At 36.9% G+C, this 22688-nt stretch overlaps 1 protein-coding gene, 1 long non-coding RNA gene and 1 pseudogene across 10 annotated transcripts in view; 2 read left to right on the top strand and 1 right to left on the bottom strand.

Annotated features, from left to right (window-relative positions):
- Window positions 1-1668: 1668 nt before the first annotated feature.
- LOC123867715 lies at window positions 1669-13000 on the top strand (annotated as a pseudogene).
- Window positions 13001-13637: 637 nt separating this feature from the next.
- LOC123867734 (tropomodulin-1) overlaps window positions 13638-22688 on the bottom strand; it is a 78520-nt gene continuing 69469 nt past the window's right edge. For all 9 annotated transcript variants that reach the window (XR_006796482.1, XR_006796483.1, XR_006796484.1 and 6 more), the window contains 2 exons: window positions 19830-19884; window positions 13638-18121 (listed from right to left, as the gene is read on the bottom strand). Coding sequence is in view for 5 of the 9 variants with exons in the window: in XM_045909958.1 (XP_045765914.1) it covers window positions 19842-19884 (43 nt within the window). In the remaining 4 variants the exon portion in view is untranslated. The remainder of the gene's footprint in view (window positions 18122-19829; window positions 19885-22688) is intronic.
- LOC123867758 lies at window positions 19891-22562 on the top strand. Its single transcript, XR_006796492.1, has 2 exons — window positions 19891-20919; window positions 21544-22562. It is a non-coding gene; the product is annotated as an uncharacterized LOC123867758 (long non-coding RNA).

The raw sequence follows: 22688 nt of genomic DNA, 5'->3' as shown, positions 1-22688 counted from the left end.
TATTTTTATAATACTATTAATATAATAATCTCACATTTTGAGGTACACATTATGTGCTAACGGAAAATATTTATTAGAAGAATAAAATCCGTACGTAAACTGAGAAAAATGTACCTAAACTTGACCCTAAATCGTTAATTCTGCGTGGAAGAGGTGAAGGTAAATCGTTCTTATAGTATCAAAATTAATGATTTTATCAAAAAATTACTCGATCTCTGGAGATAAAGGACCAATCTATTTTTAGCAATCTGTAGTTCCAATTTACTTAGTATATTTTAGCCACAAAGCGTACCGAAAATCTATACAAGTGTGCAAATACGTCCTTAATCGATTTTGATAAAAATTGTAGAAAAGTGGTGTCTGTACAATGGAAATATATATGTAAAAAAAAGTAGCAGGGGTTGTTATTATATCGATGCCGAACCCGAAATTGTAATAAATTTTTTTTGTCTGTTTGTCTGCTTGTTTGTGCACGCTAATATCAGAAACGGCTTATTCGATTTAGATACTAGATGGGTTTTCACTAATATATTGTAGTAAGCTTCACTTAACATTTAATATTTATTTCATGTGAATCGGTTCATAAATAAAAAAGTTATGTCAATTTAAAGAATCACGGCGAACATTTTTAACGTACAGAGTATATGCTGCCCGAAAAGTCACTATTCCACGCGAACGAAGTCGCGGGCACAGCTAGTACATAATAAGTATAGGCTAATTTTATCCCGGAAAATCATAGAGTTACCACGGTATTCTTAAAAACCCATCCGTTTAGCCGATTTATATGAACTCAGGCACAGAGGTAACTTGCGTCCTTGACATAAATAAGCAACTTTATATCTCGGAAAAACAAATCGATTAAAAAAAATGCTCGCGGACTAAGTCGCGGGCATCATCTAGTCACTCACCAATAATAAGGTGAATAATAATTATACCTACTATAATCCAAGAAAATCGGTTCAGCTGTTTGAAAATTATCAGCTCTTTTCTAGTCACTGTAACCTTCACTTGTCGGGGGTGTTGTAAATTTTTAATTTACACTTGTAAATATACCTACCTATTTAGGTTCTACCCTAAAAGCTAGTGTTTAACTCACCTAGATAGTCGACACCGCTATCGATTGACTGCAAAATTATACGATTTGCGTTTATAGATTTTGTGTACAAACCAAAAATTACAAAATTGTTTCAACTCCCCTCGGTCTCCCCAAGTTACGTAGGCATTCATACATATCCATACTAATATTATAAATGCGAAAGTGTGTCTGTCTGTCTGTCTGTCTGCTACCTTTTCACGGCCCAACAGTTTAACCGATTCTGACGAAATTTGGTACAGGGTTAGCTAAATATCCCGGGGACGGACATAGGCTACTTTTTATCCCGGAATATCAAAGAGTTCCCACGGGATTTCCAAAAACCCATCCGCTTAACCGATTTGTATGAAATTTGGTATTGAGGTAGCTTGCGTCCCTGTAATTGATATATAGGCAACTTTTTATCCCGGAAAATCCAAAAGTTCCCACGGGATCTTTAAAAACCTAAATCCACGCGGACGAAGTCGCGGACATCCTCTAGTTAGATATAATATGCTATTAAATAGCATTTCGATGAGTATATAAATGTAAACATTCACTATTGTGTCCAAAATCTTGTGCTTAAGTATACGCGTGGTAGATCGTGTTAAATTATTTTTAAATTAGTAAATTACATAGATACTTATATAGATAGATAATATATTAATTAAATGAAATGGCGGACGAGATAATTAACAAGAATATACATTTAGAAAAGGTAAGTAGGTACCAAATTATTATCTAAGTAGGTACTTATGTGTTTAGCTTTTTCCCATCGGCGTGATAGGTATATATATCATTAATATATGGTGAGCACTTGGGGATACCTAGATTGGATCATCAGTTCCAAAGATTACCCCCTATATTCAAACTTGGACTTCGTCTGTGGTGGCATTTGTTGGCGCGCGTGTTGTGACTTTTTGGAGTGTTTTTTTGTTAGACGTGGCCGGTTTTTGTGTTCTGCTGGTGTTTATTGGTGGTGGAACTGACTGGGAAGCGCTCTAAAGGGGCGCCGCGCGCATGTCTGCAGGCGCCGGCACAGACGAAGTCAATACTTACACATATAGTTTCCTAACTTGTAAATAACTACAAACTTGACATTGGCTAATCAGTGTAAAGCCAGACGAGAGAGAAAAAAAAAACTTTCATCATGATCAGCCCATCGCCAGTCCACGGGTCTCCTCTTAGAATGAGAAAGGTTTAAGCCATACCACGCTGGCCCTTGATGTGGATTAAGACTTCACACACCTTTTAAAATATTTTGGAAAACTGAGGCATGCCGGTTTCCTCACGATGTTTTCCTTCACCGCTAAGCAAGTGATATTTAATTGCTGAAAACCCAGATAGCTCCCAAAAGTAAGAGGTCTGTGCCCAGGATCGAACCCTCGACCTCCCGGAAGTAAAGGCTACGTCTTGTCTGACCTCTAGGCTATCACCACTCCAAATCTCTTTATTATCTCTTTTTCAAAAAAAATTTTCAAAAGAAAAATAAAACCGACTTCAAAAACCAAAAAAAATTTTCAAAAGAAAAATAAAACCGACTTCAAAAACGACAAACACTAAAAAGTAAAAAATAACTTTTGTTTAGCTACACGTGTAATGCACCTAGGTATGAAGTCGAGCGAGCATATTAAAACAAAATTAGAAATCCAAGAGTGAAGCTCGCCCGACTTCATACCTAGGTGCATTACACGTGTAGCTAAACAAAAGTTATTTTTTACTTTTTAGTGTTTGTCGTTTTTGAAGTCGGTTTTATTTTTCTTTTGAAAATTTTTTATTTCACAATTTTTAGTGGCCCTACTGTACTATAATATGCTGTGCCCAATTAAAACCCTACTGTTTACTAAGCTATTACACTGATCGCGAGCAATTTGCTCCTATCCATTGAGGAGTTCTGTTCTCCATCTCCGAAGATATTCATCAGATCTTCACCAAATTTATATGGGACCACCTGCACAGTATACCCTTTCAAACAAAAAAAAAAATTTCCAAATCGGTCCAGGGGTCTTTGAGTAATCGGGGAACATACATAAAAAATAAAAAAAAAATAAAAAAAAAAAAAAGATCCCGACGAATTGAGAACCTCCTCCTTTTTTGGAAGTCGGTTAAAAAAAACAGCCAAGTGCGAGTCAGACTCGCGCACCGAGGGTTACGTACCTGCTCGGGTAATAATTATTCCAACATTTTGCACGATAAATCACAAACTATTATGCATGAAAATAAATAAAAATCTGTTTTAGAATATACTAATCGAATAAGCCCTTTCATATGATACCCCACTTGGTATAGTTATCTTACTTTGAAAAGTGAAACACATTTTAAATTTTTTTTAATGATGTTATGTCTGTAAACGAAAAAATCTAAATGAAATAAGGCTCATTTAGATTTTTATCTTTATGGTCTTTTTTTTTAATTAAGATTTTATTCTTAATCTTTATTAAGATTTTTAAGATCTTATCTTTATGATTTTTTTTATCTTTAGTCTAAATGAGATAAGGCTCATTTAATTTTTTTAATTTATTCACTTTTTTCGTCTCTACACTACTTTGAATATTAAATTATTGGACCATTTACGACTGAGATTTGTGGAATATAGGTTTCGTCATCGTCGTTGGCGATCGGTAGACGTCCACTGCTGGACATAGGTAGGTCTCAGATTGTAGGAACTTCCACACGCCATAACTATACCAAGTGGGGTATCATAATATGAAAGGGCTTTACCTGTACATTCTAAAACAGATTTTTATTTATATAAAAATCTGGTTTTTTAAAATACATATAAGTAAGGTAAAGTCAGATAAAAAAATTCCAGGAGATCCTAGCTCCATACACTCATCTGATGCAGAACAAGTCAAAGCAGATTCGCGTAAAGATCGCACTCGCCTTCAACCACTGGCTGCGAGTACCCGAGGAGACAAGCCGTTATATAGTAAATACCGTCAACATACTGCACAATGGAAGCCTCTTGTAAGTATAGTATAACTAGCTGATGCCCGCGACTTCGTCCGAGATTTACGTTTTTCCAAATCCCGCGGAAACTCTTTGATTTTCCGGGATAAAAAGTAGCCTATGTGTTAATCCAGGGTATAATCTATCTCCATTGCAAATTTCAGCCAAATCCGTTCAGCTGTTTTTGCGTGATTGAGTAACAAACATTTAAACATCCAAACATCCACACTTTCACATTTATAATATTAGTAGGATGATGATGATGATTACAACTAGACGGTCTTAACAAACTTCTGATTCTGAGTAAAGACCCGTTCTAGCAGATTGTCTTCTCTCTGTGAGCAGGATGGACGACATTCAGGACAACTCCACGGTGCGCCGCGGCATCCCGGCAGCGCACTGCGTGTATGGAGTGCCACTCACCATCAACACTGCCGTGCACGTTTTCGCACTAGTGCTAGAACGGATGATGCAGCTAAGTGTTGCTGTATGTATCATTGAGCTTTAAAGTGGAAGCGACGGGCCTGCCCGCGAAATTCAAATTTTATTTGGTTTGATACTGCCATTGTCGGAATTAGAATGCCATAAGCCTACTTTGGCGTTTACAAATTGCGAAAAACCAAATTAAATTTGAATTACGCGGGCAGACCCGTCTCATGCACCTTAAATCCCAAGTACTGTCACGCACACACATGCCGCACACACGCTCACACACACACACACACACACACACACACACACACACACACACACACACACACACACACACACACACACACACACACACACACACACACACACACACACACACACACACACACCTTGTATTTAGCAGTAGATTTGTTATTTAATTTTGTATAACTATAACTCAAAAATTTACTTTTATATTACAGTATAAACTCTATATAACGACACCGAAGGGACTGTGCATTTTATGGCGTTATAGAGAGTTGTCGTTAAATGGAGAGAAGAAACATCAGAATTAGAAAAAGAAAAAGTTTATTTATGTGCATAAAAAAGAATGTTATTTGAACGCTAGAAAGTTTGTGAGCAACTAAGAATATGATAAGGTATAGATAATCCATGACTCCTACTTATGAGTCATGGTCAACAACAGTGTACACGTAACAAGCAATCCCAATTTGTAAACAAAAGAACGAATTTCTTGGAATGTTCGGTATGCATGATGCCGACAGTCGAGTTTATTGCGGGCTAGGATAATAAAGCGACAATAGATCGTACACAGCTGCGCAGTTTTTACTAATTTTAGCAACTTAAAAGGTACTTTTTATTACTCAATTGTTGTCGTTATTGAGAGTGGGTGTAATGCTATGTAGAGTGAAACATGGTATGAAAGACAAGCTAAACCAACCGAAGCCAATTGATTTCGACGCTTAAGGGAGTTTGTCGTTAAATAGAGTGACGTTACATGGAGTTTACACTGTACTTACTATTAGAAACTACTTATTTACCTGCCACAAAGTAGGTATACTACTAGTAATACTAGGCACTTACTGGGATGGGCACATAATTTCTATGTGTTCTATGTAAAATTGTTTTAATGAAATAAATATTTTTGTATATGTATTTGTATGTACCTGACTATAATAATGTCGTCCTCACCTAATTTCAATTGGCTACCAAATTAGCATAGCACATAGGTAGTGCGAAAACCGGCCGAGTGCGAGTCAGACTCGGGTATTTTTTTATTTATTTTTATGCATAATAGTTATTGATTTATCGTGCAAAATGTTGGAAAAAATACCCGAGTACGGAACCCTCAGTGCGCGAGTCTGACTCGCACTTGGCCGGTTTTTTTAAATTGTTTCAGGCTGCGAAAATATTCAGCGAGGAATTTCTAGAGTTAGTTCGTGGTCAGGGTATTGACATTTACTGGCGGGAGAATTTGCTGTGTCCAACTGAAGAGGAATACTGCCGTCCTAAAGCTAAAGTGTCGTTAACTACCAAAACCAAGTTTCGAGATATGATCAAAAAAGCGCAAATTTATAAAGAAATGATGCCATTTGATAACTAATAAACGTATACAAAACTTGAAACTATAGAAATGTAGAGCAAACAGAGCACTTTCGAATAGCTGTATTTTTAAGTTTCTAGAGTAAATAATAATTATAGCAGGAGAGTTTTGGCTTTTTAGTCTAGCATTTTTTCTAACAACGGCTTATGTTTACATAACTTAAATGTCGTTAGATTACCCTTTAAGACGTTTATGGCTTGGATTGCATTTACTTTTTTTATCTTTTTACGGAACTTAAAAAAATTATATAATTCCTAAAGTAAAATGACTCTAAAAGACTTTAACGACATTATATGTTAGGTTATGTTCCTAAAAACTATCAATAACAAAACACTTAAATGCGGCTCTTGTAATTTAAACACATTTTAGTCTAGAAGAATAGAAATGATTTGTTTACAGTAGCGTTTTTTGGGGAGACTTGCTAAACTAAAATGTGGCTTATTACAAAAGATCGCACCGTAGCGACGTTTTAGGTTAGCATTGTTTATAAATATTTGAGGTTTTCCAATGAAAGTAACGGTAACTACAACAATTGAAAGAGCGTCAGTCCGAAAGTGCCCATGCTCGTCTAGAATCTCCGTTATGTACCGATGAGCAGTCAGTGATCCCTGTTCATGAGCTCCTCCAGTCCGGGAAACACACACAAGTTCGTATTTCCGTCGATTGACATGCCACCCCAGAACATGCTCGATCTTCCGCCATATTCTACTCTTTCTTCTATGCAAGCCTGAGCAAATCGTTCGCCTTGTCTTCTGTACACTCTCTTTCGCCCGTCATAACAAAATAAAGATACTCTTGTCACATCCGAGAAGAGTCCAGCCCTCCATTAGTCGAGGGTTCAGTTGACATGCTCACGGGCAAATTGCAACCTTTCCCTGCGATGCTGTGCAGTTAATTTCCGACCCCTAGCAGGTACGCGGGCCGCAATTTTCTTCTCTCGCAACCTTCTTCTAATCGTAGACGTGCTCACTGTAGCTCTGCGAACTTCTCGGGGCTGCCGTTGCAGCTTAACGACATTAAGGAATCGATTGCGCGAAGAAGATATCACAATAAAGCGGTTGTCTCTTTCGGATGTGCAGCATCGTTGACCTGATCCATGCCTCCGGATGTAGCCCCCAGTCTCTTGAAACCGTTGGAATACCCGCTGCACGGAAAAACGACTCAAATTAAGTTGCCGTGCCACATCACATTGTCGCATCCCTGATCGCAGTAGTACAACCACTTGAGCGGCTTCTTCAGCAGTAGTGTCCACCTTGAGGGTTAGTTTTCTTGCAGTTAGAGTTAACGTGTGTCCTCTTCAACGTTTGGATGGTGAATGACCTTATTTTATACTTATACTGGCCATTTTATAGCCCATGAAGTTCAAACAAGTCGTGGTCCCTATAATGAGGATTTTTGCAACATTTTCTTTGACGTACCGTATTCAGAAGGTTTATATCGTTTATGAAATGTAACTATTGTTTGATAAAAGGTCGTTAAACGTTCTTTGCATTGATATCAATACTGTTTGGGTTAGATGTACGGACTTGGTAATATTACAGGTTAAAGCCTCATTTTCAGATAGGTGCGATTTTTGTGACGCCGAGTGTAGTTTAACATTATGAAATCGTAGTTTGTTTGCTTGCTGAAAAGCTACTTCATTTTATACACATAGAAAAAACAATTTTAAAACATGAAAGTTTTTGCAGTATTACAATAAATATTTGAAACAACAAAAAGACACGCCTCTTACGGCCGGCGAGTCTTTTTGTTGTTCCTGCCACTAGTAGCTAGTTCATTATTGATTTATTTTAATATTAACCATTAATTAATATAAATATAAATAATGATTGTCGCAAAACGGAACACTAAATGACTGCAACTATAAATAATTTCAAATGCATGTTTCGCGCTCTTATAAAAACAAATATTTGCTTACTATATTTTGTCCGCCATCGTTACGAAATTGGCGGGAAAACACTGAGCCCGTGCGCCACATCTACTCCAGAAAGCTCTCGCAGGCGCACTCAGGCGCACTAATGACTAAATTAATTCACAATAAAGTTACAACCTGGCGAGATGCGGAAATAGTTAGAGACATTTAAGTTATGTATTGCGGGATAGAGTCATAACAGTCTAGGAAACAATATTTTTTTGCAAAATATAACTAAACTGCAACGCGTTTATGTGTGATTAAAGACATTTTAGTCTAGCATTTTCGTTTAAAGACATTTAAGCTATGGAATTTAAGAAAAAAACCTTGTAGCAATAAAAATTAACGCCGCTTAGAGACATTTTAGACTGGCAATGTCAGTTAAATACGTTTAAGTATTGTTATTATATAAACAGGTAGTTACTTAACGACGTTCTTCATATTGCTATATCAAAAACTACAGCAGCTAGGAAAATACCGGTTAGATTGGTCGATAGAAAAAAAAATTCTGAGTAAGATAGTGTTAAAAAGTCAAATTTGACCAAATGTTGGTTAACGACGTTTTAGCTTGAGGAGGGCAGAATACAAAAGTATGCTCGAACAAAGTAAGTTTAATCCATTATAATATTTATACATGCAAAAGTTTGTCTGTCCGTCTGTTTTCATGGCCCATCCGTTATAACATCCAATCACAAGTTACTAGTAGTTATCTTTTAATCCACTAGAATTTCTGACGAGTCAGACTGTTAGTCTGGGTATGTGACTCGATAGGGAAAACCGGACAAGTGCGAGTCAGACTCGCGCACCGAGGGTTCCGTACTCGGGTATTTTTTCCGACATTTTGCACGATAAATCAAAAACTATTATGCATAAAAATAAATAAAAATCTGAATTCATTGGAATGTGCAGGTGCAGGCCCTTTCAAATGATACCCCACTTGGTATAGTTATCTTACTTTGAAAATTTAAACACATTTTAATTATTTTTTTAATGACGTAACCACAAATTCACAGTTTTCGGATTTACTTGTGCTATAAGACCTACCTACCTGCCAAATTTCATGGTTCTAGGTCAACGGGAAGTACCCTATAGAATTTCTTGACAGACACGACGGACGGACGGACGGACGGACAGACAACAAAGTGATCCTATAAGGGTTCCGTTTTTCCTTTTGAAGTACGGAAACTAAGTATGATTGGTGTATATCAAACGCATCCATAGCAACGTAGCATAGCACATCTCTGGTGGAAAAGCAGCCCTTTGGTTCTTCTATGGATCTCCTCATTTCAGATTTGATCTCGTAGAGAAACTACTGGCATAGCTTTCTCCATAGCCTGCTGAGCGACTCTGATCTTTCTTATGAGGCTCATAGATGATGATGGTGATGATGGTATTTCTTTTTCAGAAACTGGTCACATGTTCGTGTTGGGTGTACGTTTGATGCAACTGTTCAGCGCGAATAAAGCCGATCTGAGCAAGCTGGCGCTGCAACTCGGAGTTTACTTCCAGATTAGAGATGACTACTGTAATCTGACGCAACAGGAGGTACCTAGATCTACCTAATTAACAGGGCTCCCTCCGTCACTCGTTTCATACAATCGTAGTTCCAATTTCATTTGAATATCAAGAAACCAAAGTCCATGAAATTTTGCAGACATATTCTAGAAACTAATATCTGTGTCTGTGGTGTTTTAGATTTTTTTTAAAATATGTAGTTTTAAAATTACAGGGGCTCAAAGATTTGTATGAAAATTTTTAAGGCCGCGTAACTTTGAAACCGAATATTTTAACGGAAATCTGGAAAACCACAGACATAGATATTAGTTTCTAGAATATGTCTGCAAAATTTCATGGACTTTGGTTGCTTAATATTCAAATGAAATTGGAACTACGATGGTATGAAACGAGTGACGGAGAGAGCTCTCTTAAGTACCTAACTTAAGATCTGGAATCTGGATTGATAGTGTTAGCGATATGAGATATCCGATCATGATATTTACTATTGTGGATATAGGTAGGTAGGTATACTAAATTATATCAAAATAATTAAATTGGCTTAAAATAAATTCAAATACCAAACCCTAGCGCTATCCAGCGGTTTCCATACAAACGTAGTTTGGTTCTCATATTTTGAATATCAATCAATATTTTGAATATGTTTTGAATCAAACTCAATCTTAATCAAACTATTTTGTAAAAAATCTGACAAATCACAGACAGATTTTTTTTTCAGAACGGGTCTAGGTAAGTATACCTACATTGAGTTTGATTCATTACTATTCAATTTAGAACCAAACTACGTTTGTATTGAAAGCGCTAGGGTTACTTCTCCTGACTTTATTCCAGTAGGTACAACCTACAATGATACATACCACACCAAAACTCTACCACCATCTCCTATAATAATATACCGATCATCTATGTTGTTTTCGTTTTTAAGGCTCTAGAAGAGTGGCCAGAATTAGACAATAAACAGGTAAGAACCAGCTCTTTAATAATAATATAATTAGAACTAGAGTATGCCCGCGACTTCGCCTGCGTGGATTTCGGTTATTAAAGATCCCGTAGGAATTGTTTGATTTTTCGGGATAAAAAGTCGCGTACGTCAATTACAAGGAAGCAACCTACCTCGGTAACAAATTTCATAAAATCGGCTAAGCAGATGGGTCTTTAGGAAACCAGTGGGAACGCTTTGATTTTCCGGGATAAAAAGTAGCCTATGTCCGTCCTCGGGATATAAGCTGGCCGTGCACCAAACGTCAGAATCGGTTAAACTGTTGGGCCGTGAAAATGTAGCAGACAAACAGACCAGATACTTTCACATTTATAATACTAGTTAGTATGGATTAAATATGCCTTCTAGGGAACATTAAATGTAAAAATACGATAAATAGTACCATCGATTAGAATAAAAAGAAAGTTGTGCCAGTCTACTCCCTTAGTTACATAGCCTTGTATTTTTTAAGCCACCTTTTTTTTTTTTTTGACGGGGGGGAAATCTTAAGCCATCTTTTTTTTTAAGCCACCTAAGGACGCCATTTTCTGCGAAGACTTAACAGAGGGAAAGTTTAGTTTGCCGATCATACACGCGATGAATACACCAGAAAAAGCAGAAATTCTAAGTAAGTTGGTGCCTTTTCAGACCATCGATGTTTTTAGATTATTATTTAGTTAAATACTTATCTTTGTTATATAAAATAGGTAAATAATAAAAAACCAGTCAAGTGCGAGTTGGAGTTGCACTCGAAGGGTTCCGCACTATCCCACAAGATTATGTATTGTATGTGGTCATTTTGCAATTTTTATTATTTGTTGCTATAGTTACATAAGGTTGCCTGGTAGAGATCGCTAATTAGCGACAAGGCCGCCTTATGTATCTTCCCTCTGTCTGTGTTTTTAACCCCCGACCCAAAAAGAGGGGTGTTATAAGTTTGACGTGTGTATCTGTGTATCTGTGTGTCTGTGTATCTGTGTATCTGTGTATCTGTCTGTGGCATCGTAGCGCCTAAACGAATGAACCGATTTTAATTTAGTTTTTTTTGTTTGAAGGGTGCCTTGATCGAGAGTGTTCTTAGCTATAATCTAAAAAAATCGGTTCAGCCGTTTAAGAGTTATCAGCTCTTTTCTAGTTTTCTTGTAGAAAAGAAGGTTAGATAACCGTTAGGTTCATAATATTATGTCAATAGACAAATGTCAAGCTGTCAAGATGGACGTTGCCTAAATACATAATTATTTATTTGAAAATGATGTTTTGGAAAACTCAAATACTTTGGATCGTCGGGGGTGTTATAAATTTTTAATTTACACTTGTGTATTCTTTAATGTAATCCTTCTTGTGGTTGTGCAAATAAAGTGTATTTATTATTATTATTATTATTACATACCTAGTAAAAATCTGAAAATTTCAACTCTAGCAATACGGTTTATGAGATGCAGCTCGCTGACAGACAGACGGACGGATGGACGAACAGCTAAGGCTTAGTGATAGGCTTCTATTGACATCCTTCGGGTACGGAACTCTAAACATTGATTTTATCGACAGTCTACTCGGGGCGCTAGTTTCGGAAATGTCCCTGTTGAACAGTTGATAGACCACACAAATAGAGAATCTAAATACTGACTGACTAACTGATCTATCGACGCACAGCTCAAACTTCTGGACGGATCGAGCTGAAAGGCTATTATGACGTAGACAATAGACATCTACTAACAAAGGATTTTGAAAATTCAATCCGGGGGTAAAATAGGGGTTTGAAATTTGTAGTTAATGCGGACGAAGTCAGGGGCGTAAGCTAGTTTCTGATGACGTTGCAGACATTCTTCGACAAAGAACTGAAGACGTAAAGCTGAAGAAGTACTGCGTGTCTTTGCTGGAGAAAGCCGGCAGCTTGCAGTACACGCGAGACGTGCTTGAGGATCTGGACCGACGCATAAGGGCGGAGGTAAGTAAATTGGGTACCCTTTAGAGCGATTACGCACTCATCCGCTCCGAATCCCTGGAAATACGCATAGGTATAAAAAACCGACCCGGTGCTATAAGACCTACCTACCTACCTACCAAATTTCATGATTCTAGGTCAACGGGAAGTATCCTATCGGTTTCTTGACAGACACGACGGACGGACGGACGGACAGACAGACAACAAAGTGATCCTATAAGGGTTCCGTTTTTCCTTTTGAGGTACGGAACCCTTAAAAGCAAGCATTAATTAAATTGAAACATTATGTAGGTTTAATTTGATATTGTCGTCTGTCTACCTAGGGTCTTCCAACGCCGCGCTTTCCGGAGCAAGGTCGCCATTCTAACACCTAACCTAGTATTTTTGTCAAATTCCAGGTAGTTCGCCTTGGTGGCAACCCTGACATGGAGGCTGTGCTTGACGAGCTGCTGTCTTGGAAACATGAATGAATGAATGAAGAAAAACTCTTTTACTGGAGGTACACCACAAAAAAAAATAGGTCTACCTACTGTCTGAACAGTGAACATGGATTGAACCAAAGCAAGATTGAAAAGCTAATTCCTACAATATAGAATAGGCTTCTTGAAGTTATAAAAAATAATGTGGATTTATGCCTGCGCACGCGCACGTACCATGCATGTCACGAAGGCGTATATAATATCATATTGGTACCCAATCCCAAATAACTCAAAAACTTGCAGTGATTTATGCAAAATTCACGCACACGAACCACTCGCATAGGTACCTCAGCATTTAAATAATATAGTTTGTGCGCGTGCGCAGGTGTGGTTTGCTTTTAAGGGTAATTGGCTTTATTTTGACAATCAAGAATAAAGTCTACAAAATCTGCTCTTTCTTTTTTAAGTGGTGGTAATTTTTTGTTTTAATTTGTATTTCATCATTGCCTGTCATTTACAATCAATAGGTAGTGGGTACCTACTACTGTTTTATCGTCATAGGCCACTCATGTTTTGGTTTGTTTGTCGTCGATAAAATGGGATTAAATTTCATCCTATATCATAGGTGCCTATGTGCATTCTACTACAGACACACTTGTATGTGTTTAGCAAATCAATCAAATTATTGATCGATAATCGACTTTATCGACTCTTTCACATCATCTATCGATAATCTGATTGGTCCGCTAAATACATCTCCGCTTTAAGTGAATAACGGTCAGGATAATAACTTAAGAAAAAATAAAATAAATTTAAAAATTTGAAAGTGCTTTATTGATTTTTTTGTCACAAACTACATAACTGCGACTCTACTAGTCAAGGTTTTCGTTGGACCAAAATGCTCCATACATAATTTAATTATATTCACATAAATAAAATCTATTACATCATATTATTACTTAAAAAATTACAATTCATAAGAATTTTAAATTTCATTACTCGGTAAAACAATGAAAAAAAATACATTAAGAATCTAAAATAAATCATATACAAATAATCTCTCTTAAATGAAACTATAATGAAAAAAAAACAAAGCAATATTTAATTATTTTTTTTTAATGGAAAAACATGATGTTTATCACAATGTTACGGACACTAGTCTGCCATTCCCCAGTAGATTCACTATCAAATATACATAAAGTTACAATTTAAAAGGTAAGCAAATATTAATTTCAAGAAAGCAAAAGGTTACTGTAAGCTAGAAAACTTTTAGACATGATATCGATAAAATTACTCGTTTTCTTTACAACTCACGTGGACACAAAAGAAGTTCATAATTTGCGTATTGCGTAAACGTAAATATATTTCACAGTACGCAGGTTGCACCCGCAAAATATGTCATGACTCACGTAGATATTAAAATATTTCACAGCTCACGTAAACGTGAAATATGTAGAAATACTTCACAGTTCATGTGGACGCAAAAAATTTTTCACAGCTCACGTGGACAACTCGCGTAAACATATTTCATAGTACTCGCGGATGTGAAAATATTTTACAAATCGCACAGACGTATCTCAACATCTCACATAGGTAAACGTAAAAATATTGTCACATTTCACGTGGACGTAAATTATCCCATGTAAACGTAAAAATATTTCACTCTCGCGTGAACGTAAACGATTTTTACAACTCACGCAGATATGACTTAACAGTTCACGTGGATTAAAAAAAAATGACGTAAGTTTTATCACACCACTAATATAATCTTTAGTCATCAAATCGCAGCGTATAAAAGCTTTCAGAGAAATTCTAGCGCACGGCGAAAACCTAGTGCTTTATTGAAAATGTTAAAAAATTAAAATCCATTGATACAAAACATGACTTCTCTTCAATACTGTTAATCAATTGGCAGTATTTTGAGTAATGACATTTTTATATACTTTGTCCATCACACTATATATTCTATTTTGATAGATTAGACTATAATTTGACTCTGCTCAGACTTAAGGCAATGAGACATTAATACCCCTTACAAACTCTTTCTTCTTTAACTCTCTTATGTCTGACCAAAGTCAAAGTACACTCTATAATTTCAGCCATAATGTCGCTCGAATCGCATCATACATAAAATCGATTCATTTATCGATACAAATACTCTGAACATTGGATTCGATTCCCTATATTTCTGTGAAATAGATGACCCTGTTATAAAGAATGTGCTCCCAATAAAGAATATTATTTTCTGGTTAATTTTGTTGTCCAAATATACAAAATTTTGTAGGCTCGTTGCAAATAACAAAAAATTAAATAAACAGAACTTGGTCTGATTTATTTAAAAAAAAAATAGGACAAAGTAATGTTAGATATCTTTTGATAGCTCAGATACATATTATAAGTATTATGTATTATTATGTTAAAACTTAAATGGACTTAAGATTATAAAATTAGTTAAAAAAAAATTAAATAGAGAAGCCTGTTATGCATTAATGGAATGTGCAGTCTAAACATATATTACAATTTATTTAATTAATTAATGATTAAAATTAATACGATTTCATTAGCACACTAGAATTAGAATTAATATTATATTATGAACTTACGAAACAATCAATTTGTAACACGATTTATGATTTTACCGCCGTGTACTAAAACTGACATAGCATTGCGTGACCTAAACGTGCATTAATCCGTGCGGTGAAAGTTTAGGTCACACTAGCTATAGCAAAATAGTATACGATACTCGTAACTTAGCCTTAGTATGAATGCACGGCGTTTAGCGTCCGAGCGTAGCGATATAATCGACTAATGCATGACTAAGTCACGCCGTGCATTAATTGGTTAATTAAGTCACACGTATCGTAATGTACTAATAACTCGTCATGAATATCTGTCCATCTCACGCCATTATTATAACTAACTCAAGTATTTTACGCCAGTGTTCGAAACAAGTATTCATGCGATTAAAGATCACTTACAGGTTTTGTCAGTTACAATCGCACTTTATTTGTCAAAATAAGGTCTAAATTCGAACGAGCAGTCAATTTTAATTTATTTTATGGAAACACATAATCTGTCAAAACGCCCTTAGGACGTTTTTTGATGACGTTTTCTATCTTGCTTATATTGTAAATAAATGGTTTTAATTATTTACTTAGCTTTTAAATTTTCTAGAGGATGGCTGGTGTATGTCTGTGAAGGTAAAATAGAAACAAAAATAGAAATCACCATTTTGGCCTCTTTTGTGTCAAATTAATTTAATTAAAAATTTGAATTGTATATGTATTTGGAATTTTCATTTTTGTCACTCTTCTTACAGTATTCCCACCGTGACGTCATCGATGCACAGATATTTCTGACGGGTTAAACCTTTCATTTACAACTAGTGATGGGCCTGCCATCTAGTTGCGTTATCGATATTCCATGATCTCTGGTTACAAAATAAAATCATAATTCTTGTCAGCGCACAATATTCTTTCATCGAGCATACATTTTTTTCGTCAATACCGTATCTTTGTAAATGTGTAGTCAATAAACTTAAGTAATAAAGTAATTAGATAGTATTAGTCATAATTTTTGATTAATTATGTAAATTATCATACATGTGTCGTAAATATTAATTCATTTCAGCATCGACTATAGAGCAACGCTTACAGCACCGTTGACGTCATCTTAAGATAATGCAATAATATACATTTTACATTAAGCTCATTATTAGCAATTTTATAATTTGTCGCGTCATAAAATAAATTCATCTACGAAAAAATTAATACATTTATAAATATATTTAAGCTCAATTGCTAATAAAAATGACAAATATAAAGTCTAAGGGCACGCTGGCAAGCAAGACACGATTTATTCAACTGTTGTTCAAATATCGATAGATTTAAAGAGCTATTGTGCAACACTCTAATTGGTGATAAGTATTTACGAGTATTTTGTTGAGGCATCTAAATCCATTTAATTCACAAAAAAATCATATCAGATAAAATAGAACAGACTAATGTAATATACACCCCACAGACCACAAATTTTTGGCCAGTCGATAGTTTTTGACAGTTTTAGTCTTTGACAGATAACAGCAGAGGCCTCATGTAACTTTTCAAGTCAACTAAGGTGACAAGTACATCATTTCGTATTGAAGGCCATAACTGATAATCCCACAACGGGTTAACGCAACTCCCGTCCCACGTTTTATTAACTTGAAAACTTACGCTTAGGTACAGTAAGATTTATGGAGTATAATTCGACAATGATTGCCCGCACTTTGTACATAGTTTAAACGAGACGGGCTTACAAAGACATAACTACCTTGCTTAAAATTTAAACGAGACAGATGTCAGAGACATAACTCTTGTCTCATTTTAGCTCTTAGTAAAGTCCGAGTAAAGTCACAAAGTACGCTCAGGATTAGGCGTATTTTTGATGCGTATAAGTTCGTATGATGTACTTACGTGCGCGTTTCATGAACATGCGAACACGCGCATGTTCGCGGAAACCGTTAAGCGAAGGATCGAGAACCAAGGCGCTTGTAGGAGCGAAAAAATACTCCCCGAGGTCAACGAGTCAAAAGTTCTATAAGTTTTATGCGCGTTTATGCTTGTACGAGAATGTTTAAGGCTTGAATCCCCATGGCGCTTTTAGGAGCGTACAATAACGCACCGAAAATAATCCCGAGATAAATGAGTCAAAGTCTTATAAAAGCTTTTATGCCATTTACGCTTGTATAAAGTTAGCTGAAGGCCCGAGTCCCGTTGGCGCTTCTACGAGCGTACTCTTCTAATGCTGGCAGCTGCGAAGAAAACATTGCACTTTGCAACTGCCACTTAGAACGCCATTTGAATTCGGAACAATTCGAAAATCCTGCTCGCCTGGGCGAACTCCGGGGGCCACATTCACTCCAGAGATATCAAGACTGAAACACCTCGGACGAGCATCAAGCTCTGGCCCTCGTTTTCCATAGTTTCAAATGTAAATACGGCACATGTTGTAAATACGGCCCATGTAATATATATTGTAAATATACAATGAAACTATGTGAGCAGTCCTTTTATTTTTGCACCACGCTGCTACACAAGACGCAACGAAAATACTCCTAATCCAGCTCCTGTTTTTGTCTAAAGGCCCAACTGCACTATCAGCCGATGAAAAGTTTGTGGTGTGCGGGAGATGTAAAGGCTACACAGTAACAAAGAGGATGACGGCATAGCATGTGGTGTGGAGGCAGTCAGGGGATCCATCCCGCCACGTAGCTGGGGCTGCGCGTGCACTGGCTCAAGCGCCGGATTCGCCCACCTGATGGGTATTACAGCTGTTCTATTTCACGAAGACCGCTAGGCTATGTTTGTATGAGTGCACACGTACACTTTCTTGTAGTGTGCGTGGCGTTCAGTTTCGACCGCGATAACGCGATTTCATTACGCACACAAATGCGACAACGCTTAAGGCCGATTCACACCAATTGCGTACACGTGACACGTGCGTAGTGACGCGCGTAAACCCCTAACACACCGGGTTACGCATACATCTACGCTTTACGTAAGCGGTGTGCCATGTTTCATACAGTTCCATACATTACAACGCAATGGTACACGCTACGTCTACGCTTACGAAACGCTTACGCAGCCCGTGTGAACGAGCCTGTAGACTCACTACTACCAAAGCCGGATGTCATCGTGAAATAGAAATCTAGGTAAACTTCATACATCTAAAATTCATCATTATGTACATTTTTATATCTTTGAAACAGAAAATTAAAACATTTTATTTTGTAAGTACTTTTCATTGAACATCCCAATCGGTTCAGTAATACATATAATACTGTCCTATAATTTATTTTTTATTGCAAGTTAAAAAATATTTTTGTTTAAGAACTCTGTATTGCCATATGTATTTTAACAGTTGAGTTTAGAATGTTGTGTTCTTGGTATTCATTTTGTCAGTTTGTTAAAGTAAGTTTTGGTATTGGTACACAAACATTGGTTATTTTAAATAACTAAATCTAAAGGGTCAGGAAACAACTTGAGACCTATAAATCAACTTTATATCGATCGCAATTAGTCTGTCGATCTCACCTTAGTCAATAAGTTTTCATGAAAAAGATTATTAAGATTAAGAGTATTTTTTTATAGATTTATTAAACTTTAATTGATTTTAGTTTTTTCTTTAGGCAGCACTAATGTAGAGACTTACAATGAAATATTTCCCTAATTCCTGCAAATAAAATTATCTCTAAAGCTGTGTAACAGAACCTGATATTGCGGTTACTGCTGTTGTGTACAATATCTAAATGGCAAATGCTACATTTTCAAAAAAATTGCGAGCAAAGGAGCAGGCGAGTCACCTGATGTTAAGTGATTACGGCCGCCTATGAACATTCTACACTACACATCTTTCTAGTTTTGTACTGCTATTTCAGCGAATAAAACTATCTCTATCAATTTTGTAGTTGGCTGGCGGTCCAAATACAGGCCATCTGGACATAGCCTTTAGATCTCTTTAGGCTTTAAACTAAAGGTGACCAATCAACACTGAACTATGCTGTGCTCTATTGCTTCTCTTAGATTAAAATAAATATACAAATAAACCCTGCTTCGCTGTGCTTTGTACGGCTGTTCTGTTTAAAACGCACAAGATACGTGCTGGCTTGCTCGTCACCGCATCGCCTATCTCGCTCAGTCTTCCGTCCATCTCGCTTGCACTTGTGCGCATGCAAATCGTGCTGTCGCAGTCGCACAGCGCTCAGCGCAATGTTGTTTGTAAAAAAAATAGCACCAGCATGTTGCCTGAGCAGATAACAGCGCAGCATAGATCAATGTTGTTTGTTCAAGCTAAGGTTGAAATCTATAGAACGCACTTTGACTTTGCTTAGACTTAAGTTTCAGTTAAAACGAGACAGATTTATGCCAGCGGTATAACGCTGTCTCGCTTTAACTGAAACTTAAGTCTAAGCAAAGTTAAAGTGCACTCTATAGATGTCAGCCTTAGAGGAAACTATACTCACCGCGTGTGTCGTTTAGGGGTCTAAGCGCCGCTCTGGCTCCGGCGTTGCTGGCGTACTGCAATGCACACACACGCACAGTGTCAATGTTTTATATACACGCATACGTCAAATTGTCGACGATATTCACTTCATGTGACCTCTAATATATGACCTCAGATGGCCTAGAATGGACTAGCTGTCACGGCTTCACTCATATGAAAGTTTTAAAATTCTGCCTTAGTGAGAGCCAATTACAGAAGGAACCCACATGCAAGCTCTCAACTTTCTAGACGTAGCGGTTCGAACTATGCGTTGATATATCAGTCAGTCAGTTTCTCTTTTTATATGAACATAGATATTGTGGCTAATTCTGTTGTGCAAATTTTCTAAACTAAAATCATAGGTCGAAATGTATTGCTATCCTTTTCATGATCCTCCTTACGGAAAAGGATAGCACTAGATTTTGACTTGACAATATAGTTTAGAGATTGTGTATGATAGAGTTAACTACATTATTTATTATGACAATTCAAAGAAAGTAGAATGAAGACTAATTTCGGAGTTTAATTTTACAAATAAACTTTGTGAAGATCACGATAATATGTCAAATTGTAAAGTTGTTAAATACTGTCACGACGTACCTACACGATCCAAAAAAATTGACAGATGACAGCCCACTGGAATGACAAGAGATTCAAGGCTTAATGGAATTTTGGAAATCACGTCTGAAGTGAATATCGTCAACATTTTTCAGGGTTCACTTAATAAAAATAATGTTAAAACAGGAATTCATATTATGAAAACACACGGGAACAGTAGAATTACTATAATACGAAAAAGTAGTCAGTTTTTAATTTCATGCTCACGCGTATGACTTGCACCTTTGCATTGGACGACTTTTTGCGCAGTTGAAGTATTTAGACGCGACTAAACGATCTGTGAAAGCGATTAAGATCTATAGAGTGCATTTGACTTTAAAACTTTGACACTTTGAGTTAAAACGAGACAGACTTAGGTGTCTGATATAAATCCATCTCGTTTTAACTCTGAGCAAAGTCAAAGTACTTACCCTCTATAGATCTCGCTGTCACTGCATACGTTCACAAATCCAGTATGCAACAAATGCTTAGTAGAAGTTGGCACATCTCGGCAAAGCTGTAGGATTCGAATATCGAAATGCTACTACGCCAGAGAAAAATGGGTCTAAAACTCATGGTTCTAGTTTATATTGTATACTACCGAAAAGTTTTCGCCAGCGCTGTAAATGTTAGGGCGAACTCAAGCGTTACAAGTGTACATTAAAAATTTATAACACCCCCGACAAGTGAAGGTTACAATAATAACTAGAAAAGAGCTGATAACTTTCAAACGGCTGAACCGATTTTGTTGGATTATAGCTAAGAACACTCTTGATCAAGCCACCTTTCAAAAAAAAAACTAAATTAAAATCGGTTCACGATGCCACAGACAGATACACAGATACACACGTGAAACTTATAACACCCCTCTTTTTGGATCGGGGGTTAAAAACTAAAGTCTAAGGTCTATTTTTTCTGACGTAATGCTTATTCGATAATCAAAATTAATTAGCCTGTTGTATGAGTAAAGTAGTTTACGACCATCGCGTTTTGGCATACGCGCAACAGCGTACGAGATACGCGTGTGACAAAAGAACTTATACGCGTCAAAAAAAGCAAAACTAAAACCGTTCTAAAACGCGCGTCGACCGTGCGAGAAAATGTCGTAACGTGCAAAGGCGCGTAGTGCATTCACAAACCTTTATTCTTTGCATTCAGTTAGTTCGCACACTCATGCGTGAACGTTAGTAGATTCGTACACAGAGTAATATTATGATAAAGATGTTCAAACGCACAGTAAACAACAATCAGATAGTACGCCTTATCCTCGCGTTTGGGACCCCTTCAGCTTATCAGAAGGCCTATAATAAGCGAGACTGTTGATAAGCAAAACCTTTGACTGCATTTCCACTAGAGATGTGCTAGAAGATGCAGCGTATTCACAACCAATCTAGAACAGCTTCATTTTCATGGCTTGGCTATCGTCTTCGTCGACGTTTCAACCGATTGACATCAACTGAACATCAGTGTCACCACTTGTGTCCAGCGTCGACTGGCTTAAGATCGTCTAATTACGTAGTAGGGAGTCTTACAACGCTGAATTTTCCAGGGCGGATTCGCCATTGAAGCGATTTGGGATTCCAACTATCTATCGGTTCTTCGAACTATGTATTGCCACTTCTGTGACTTGTTGAGCTACCTGGTTCTCCTATTAACTTTCTTATCTTGATCTGAGGTGCCCTAAGAGGTGCCCTAAGATAACCTTTTTTTGCAAGACAGGCTTGCGCTTGATGCCTAGGTATCATACTTAATCAAAAGGATTGATGAGATCTAAGGTGAAGCGCACTTGTCTAGAAGATGCCTATTCCCTCTTGCTTTGAAAGTATTTACGTTATGTTGCAGGAAACACGGATGCTGAAGGGCATTCCACGTCTTAACTAATGAAAATGAAGCGATCCTATTGGTGGGATTCAGATATAACCTGCTACGCATCCTTGCACATCATTGGTGGAAAAACAATTCCAAGTGTAAGGCCTGAGTCCCGCTCGAGTTAAGATTTTAACGAGGTCAGGCGTGCGGCGATCGTCTCAACCACATGTTTACAATGAGGCCCTATTCTTTATGACATACAAATCGTAACAACGCTACAAACTATTATCGAACGAAAATGTAACATCTCTTCAAACAAAAACCGTCAAGTTTGAAGTCACATATTGCAGTTAAAAGTACGATACGACTTCAACATCATATCAAATAGGAACTTTGAGTAAGTACTTTGACGTTGCTCAGACTTAAGTTTCAG

This window comes from Maniola jurtina, chromosome 8 (assembly GCF_905333055.1).
Source record: "Maniola jurtina chromosome 8, ilManJurt1.1, whole genome shotgun sequence".
NCBI lineage: Eukaryota > Metazoa > Arthropoda > Insecta > Lepidoptera > Nymphalidae > Maniola > Maniola jurtina.
This window is presented reverse-complemented; position numbering and strand designations above follow the sequence as displayed.